Here is a 6367-nt window from a genome sequence, read left to right as displayed (position 1 = left end):
CAAGCGCATGCCATCCCTCAGTATGGAGGAGGGAGAGGTGCTGAAGGAAAAGAAGCACAAGGGTAGCAAGAAGAACAAACATGGGCCTGGCAGGCCAAAAGGGGGCAAAAGCAAAGAGATTTTGGGTGCCCAGCTGGCTGGGTCCACGTCTACTTCCTCGTCACCCTTCTCCGGCGGCTCTCTTGTAAGCTCCAGCATCGGCAATTCTTCACGGTCCTTCAGCCACACGGGGAATCTGCCCAGCCTCAGCATGGAGTCCCCGCTGCTGGGTTCAGGTATGTTCCCCCTTAGGGCTCCAGGTGTGCACAGATCCTCCCAGCCCTGCTGTCTTTTTCATCACATTTAGCTGGTGCCTGGACCTGTCTGCACAGAGTCCAGTCCCTTTCATTCAGTCCCAGGAGCTATAAAAATCCGCATCTGGGTCTTACCTTTCCATCTTGGCCTTCATCCTAGAATCTCCTCTGGGTCAGCTTCTCTATCGCTGGAGCTGGGCTGCAGATCTGAGCTGGCGGGGCATTTCAAACCCTTTTTGCTCAAGTGCTGGAAAACCTCAGCTAGCCAGGGCCTAATTTCCAAAGCAATAGAGAGGGATATTCACAGGCCAAACCGGAACAACCACAGTCTGACCCCAAATGAGGGACTCTCATAAGTGGTTCAAAAAACTTGAAAAAGCCCTCTTTTAAAAGCAAAACCTCTCATCCTGGGCTTACCACATCCACATAGGGTTGGGAGACAGGCACACTGTTAACCCTGCTGAGAGGCTTACAGCTGTTCCCAGCCTGAGTCCCCTTCCCTGGCCTGGCAGGGATGAGGGCAGCCAGGACGTGTGGCAGGAAGGGGTTAAGGCAGCAGGCAGAGGAGGGGCCTGCCGCTTGGGGCTGAGGTTTGACACTGTTCTGGCAGCAGAACTTGTCATCGGTCTATTGTGGGTTGTTTGCAGATGCTCCAATTTAGGTCAGATTGCAAGGGGAGGGGGGGAGCTATAATTTTGTTGTGTGTGCTTGGGAGCCCTGGCCCATTTGTCTGCACTGCCTGAGAGAGGAGAGGAGCTGCAAGAATTGATGCAACTTCCATAATAATAACCTTAGGCCAATTTTTTTTTGCCTTCCCCCTGGAACAACAAAGGGATGTTTCAAAGAGGAGGAGGCTGCCAGGCCCCGCTCTCCTGCCTGCATGTTCTCCCATTCTTCTCTTGCGGAGAGATGTTGGCAGGGCTCTGAAGCACCCGGCTTTGGGCACTGCCTCTGCCACATGCCTGAGCCAAGGAGAAGTCAGACGGGTCCTTTCCCTCAGCAGCAGCTCTCTCCTCACCCTTTCTTCCTCGTTTATCTGTCCGTGCCTTACCATGGTCCCTGGGCGTCACGGAAGGGGACAGGTTAGCTCAGCAAAGCCCGTGGTCTCTTGACTAGCACGGGCAGCAGAGAGTGGGGACTCTCTGAGTCCACTGTCCCCTTCTACCACTGACTTATGCCTTTGGTGAGTCGCTTTATGCTGTGATTTCTCTGTTGGATTGTATCAGGGTGCGAGGAGCAAACAAGAGGGCAGGGACAAGGCTTGGAAAAGTTTGTGATACCTTTTGATAGGAGGATTGTGGGCTTTGACCACCCTCGCTGCGTGCCAGGCCATGAGATGCTGAAATGCGTGTTACACTTGGTCTTGCACATTGGTGCCACCCTCCCTTTCTGAGATGAAGCCCTGCAGAAATCCAGCTGCTTCCAGGCCATCCTAGGGGAGCGTGGCTCTCTAACACGTCTCCTCCCCTTGCAGGGATCTACACCAGTAACAAGGACCCTATTTCCCACGGGGGCGGAGTGCTCCGAGCTGTGTGCAGTACACCACTCTCTTCCAGCCTGCTGGCACACCAGGGTACGTCGTCTCTCCCACAGCTCAACCGGTCTCCCTTTGCTAGCACCATCCCAGCTTCCTCCTCCTCGGTCTCCACCACGCAGGTAAGAACATCAGGACCAGGAGAGGGACTGTGGTTCAGGACAGCGTCGGACAGAGCAGTCACTGGCAGAGCAGGGCCAGTTTGTGGGCACGGAGGAGTTGCTTCTTCCGCTTGGGAACAGCTACTCTTCCTTCAGTTTGGAGGGGAGCTGCCAACTGCAGCTTCCCTTAGAGTCAGTAGAAAGATGTAGGCAGTTTTGCGTCACAGTCTGTTTTGGGGTGGGAGGAATTGCAACCTAAAAGGACGCATCGCTTTCCATTGACGGTGAGGGGAGCGCAGGCAGCACTCGGGTCGCAGAGGCCTGGCTGTCGGCGTGGGCTGGGTCCCGTGCTGCTCGGCCCCTGCTGCTCGGCTGGATCCTGCCACCAGTGCCAGCCCTACCTTCACTCTGCAGCACAGATAACCTGGTGGGAGGGCTCGCATGTCCCCGCTGGGTGGGCTGTGCCAGGAGGCAGAGCCTTGTCCTTTGCCGGGAGCTCACTGCGAGAGGTGTTTTACAGGGAGGAGAGAGTTAGTTTTACAGCCTCAGTGTTAACGCGGCTCATTCAGACCTCTTGGCTCTGAGACGGGGCTGGGAAGATTTCAAGTGTCTAGCGAGACTTCCAAGGAGGTATTTTTAACAGTCTCTGTCACGAACAAGCTGGGTTCAAGAGTCAGGAGGAGATGGAATAATGAAGTTATGTTCCTCTTGCGTTTTCGAGAAGTCATTTCTCTCTCTCTCCCCCTCCTTGTTTTGCCATGTAGGTGTTCTCACTGGCAGGTTCAACATTCAGTCTCCCTTCCTCCCATATTTTTGGAAGCCCCCTCACATCTGGGCTATCAATCAACCCACTCTTAAATCAGTCGGAAAGCAGCCGGGCAGGTACGTGAATCAGAAGGTATGTGAGTTTGGACTTCCAAAGGGGTCTCCCTGGAAGAGTCGAGACAACTGCATCCATAGTTCTCCAGCTGCCCTCCCTGCTTGCTCCCATCCCATGCGTGTGAGAGCCAGGGGCTAGGAGAGAGGGACAGGGGCTTTTTCCCCAGGGCAGGGGGTGCTTGTGTTTGCCTTAATGAAGTGCTGGCCCGCGGTCCTGCGGAAGCCTATCTGCTGGTGTGTCCGCTGGATCATGTGTGCCCCTGGACATATGCTGGAAAAGTGCAAGGATGTTAAGTCCTTCCCTACAGACATTTGTTGTCTTTTTATGCACTAAAGCTGTGCAAACCTAGTGAAAACTACTGTCAGCTTTTGCTTGCTCAGAGGAAGTTAAAAGCTTTTATTGAGGTTTTGTTTTCTGGGTTGTTTTTTTTCAATGAGAGGTATCTCACACTCTTAATTTTCATCTTCCATTTCTGTTTTGAGTTACTTTCTGCCCTTCCCCTTTGGCTTTGTCATGAATGCAACAAAATCCACTGTTTTCAACTTCCAAACATGAACGTGCCAACACTGAATTACTTACCACTGCTCATTTTTTCCCACCAAGGCAAATTCATTTTTCTTGGAAAACTGCCTGGTTAATAAGCAGGAAACTCGAAGCATCATAAGATTGCTTTTTTCCCAAAACAGACCGGGCCTGATTTTTGTTTTGCACCAGTAGTTAAACAAAAGCACCCTCCTGATGTTCAGCTGTTGCAGTTAGTGGCGCAACTGTCTCGTGCTCCCCTAGCCCAGAAATGTCGGCAGCTCAGCATGCTGGATGCTGAACTCCTGGGAGGTGAAGCTCTGCCCAGTGCCACACTGCGTGTACAACCACTTGAACGTGCGCAGTCCTCCTTAGAGGTGGCTCCAAGTTCTCCGGATAATCTGAAACCAGTGTGCCCTTATTTGCCCTAACAAGCGTGCATGCCTGCATGTAAAGCATGAACGAACACGTATGCTTACTGATGACCTTTGCAAGCCCATGGAAGGCGTCTGTCCGTGTCTCAGGGGCAGCATTTTGTCTGTATGCCCCCGCCGGCAGCTTGCATCTGCTTGAGTGCAATGGGGAGGTAACGGTGAAGCTGACCCCAGTGGGAGTCAGGGCCGTGTCACGGGAGCTGTGAGTCAGGAGTGATTCAGTCACCTGGAACTAAGGAAAGAATGGGATGATTCAAAGAGTTACTCTTCCCTCCCGGCGATCGACAAGAGGGATGACCCGCTGCCACTTCCCCTTTGCTGTTATTTTGGCAAGGTGCTGACAGGAGAAGGAAGCGAGTCAACCGTCAGGAATAGCCCTGTGGTTCAGGCACAACACGGAGGCTCGGCAGTCTGGGTTCTGTTCCAGCCCTGCGGCTACTAATGAATGAATCATGTAGGCAAAATCCAACATACAGAATGCTCAAAAAAAAAAAAAAAAAGCCTGATCCTTAGTTTCCATTTCCAAGATTGCTCTTTTTGTTTGACTGGGATCTTACAAGCTTCAGGACATGTTTGTTCCAGTTCCAGGCAGCCTTCAGAACAGCTCCTGGGTTTTGTCACGTTTAAGGTTTGTCCATCACTATCTCCTCCTGCTGGAGCTAGTGACCCAGAGGGTGTTAAGCCAAATTCACTTCTTTTTCCAGGGGGATTAATTAACATGCATTAAGCCTCCTGTGTGGGGCCATTTTCACTTAAAAGCGTGATGACTGCTTTAATCCCAAGTCGTTAACAGGGTGTTTGTGAAGTTTTAAGTAATCCTGCCTTGTCTGTAAGTCAGATTACCTTTCCTGAGAGTGGCTGTGTAGACAGATCCCGTGGAGATGCAGCTTTCCTTGCAGTAATATTTGAGCTCTTCACAATTTTAATGCGATGGAGGGAAATGGTGTTACCCTGTCTTACAGATGGGGGAACTGAGAAACTATTGTCGCTGATGCAGGTTGATACCAGGGTGCCTTTGGCAGTAGAAAAAGTCTGATTCTTATCTTCCCACTCCCTTAGCTACTGTCTAGTTCTTCCTCCCACGGCTTGTCCTGGATCCTGCTTCATTATGATGACAGGCCAAATGTATTTATCTTCTCTCGTTGTCTTCGAGCCTCTTTTTCATATTTGCTGCCTTGGAAAGGGCTGTGTCTGTGTGATAACTCGCTCATCTCCCCATTCTCTAGACAACAGGGTGGTGTTGGCCAGGAGATAATTGAACGTGGAGCCTGGTACTGTTTCAGAAAACCAGAGTTGTGTGTGTGTATGTAAATACGCACGCGTGCAGCCTCCCTGGGCTGCGGGCGAACAACGCGACGGTAGCAAGCAGGCAGGCAGAGCTCAGCTGAATGTTTGCTTGGCTGCAAGTTAAAACCGTTGTGGCAAAGCTGCACCGCACGGTGGGCTGTGGGTGTTTTTCAAAGGGTTTAGGTGGTCCTTGGATAGCAACAACACTGAGAAACACTGCTGTAGTCTGACTGTTCCCAGCCTTCTGGGCTGGAGAACTTGGGAAGATTTCATGCCTTGTGGTGTCCCCAAAATCAAGAGTTGTCTCCGCATGATGTCTTATACTGGAGACTACTGTTGGCTGGTCACCTCCAGAAAGCAGTGGCTTCTCCCCAGAAGGGTGGACCAGTTATAATTGATGGCCAGGAAGACATTCCCATGGGGATGAAGGAGTGAGGATCCCACCCGTACCTGTCTGTGAGAGCTGCTGAACAGCAGCTGCGTTTGCTTCTTCTCAGCAGATAGAAAATCCTGCCAATAACTAATGCCCTGCTCAGGGCATTACACTGTAAATCACAGTGTTCCCTGCAGGAGACTTCCTGGATTCTTGCACATCAGAAATGCCTCGTATTGTGTGAAGAAGAGGAGGGGCAAGTCAGCCAGCTGGTGCAGGCTGTGCGCACAACATCTGACACGTCCCAGGGCCAGGGGAGCGCGTGTTTACGGGCTGGCAGGCTCTGGGGATGGAAAGCAAATGGCAGATAAATATACTTCGCTTCTTGATTACTCTTTGGGTGGGAGATACCCTGCCCATGTGCTCATGCACGGCGCCTGCGTCCCCAGCACTGCGGTGTCCCAGCACCCAGGGACAGCGGGACGGGTATGGGGGTGGCTCTTCATAAGAGGTTTCAGTTGAATATGAGGAAAAACTTCTTTACTCTGAGGGTGACGGAGCACTGGAATGGGCTGCCCAGGGGGTTGTGGAGTCTCCTTCTCTGGAGATATTCAAAGCCCACCTGGATGAAGTCCTGTGTAACATGCTCTAGGAGAGCCTGCTTGAGCAGGGGGGTTGGACTGGGTGATCTCCCGAGGTCCCTTCCAACCCTTGCCATTCTGGGATTCTGGACACCGAAGCATTGATTTAAGCTCTTTCGAAAGGAGCTGAGCATCTGGAAACTTTGGGAGAGGACCCCAGCTGGGTTTGGGGAAAGAATCCTGGAGCCAGAGGGCTGCGGTGGCACTTAGGCTGAGCTGAGCAGGGCTTTGCACAGGATTCATTCACCCTCGCAGGCTCAGCCAAGCAAGGGGCGAGTCCCCGTGTGTCGTGTGTGTGTGTC

The 6367-nt window shown here is 52.2% G+C and overlaps 1 protein-coding gene across 1 annotated transcript in view; it reads left to right on the top strand.

Moving 5' to 3' along the window:
- The window catches only part of MLLT6 (MLLT6, PHD finger containing), a 46550-nt gene that overhangs the window by 34038 nt on the left and 6145 nt on the right, over positions 1-6367 (top strand). Inside the window, 4 exon segments of the mRNA XM_009637039.2 lie at positions 1-275; positions 1768-1949; positions 2693-2826; positions 4646-4662. The exon segment at positions 1-275 is cut by the window's left edge and continues 8 nt beyond it. Coding sequence (XP_009635334.1) covers positions 1-275; positions 1768-1949; positions 2693-2826; positions 4646-4662 — 608 coding nt within the window.

Source organism: Egretta garzetta, unplaced genomic scaffold (assembly GCF_000687185.1).
Source record: "Egretta garzetta isolate BGI_Z169 unplaced genomic scaffold, ASM68718v1 scaffold324, whole genome shotgun sequence".
Classification (NCBI taxonomy): Eukaryota; Metazoa; Chordata; class Aves; order Pelecaniformes; family Ardeidae; genus Egretta; species Egretta garzetta.
This window is presented reverse-complemented; position numbering and strand designations above follow the sequence as displayed.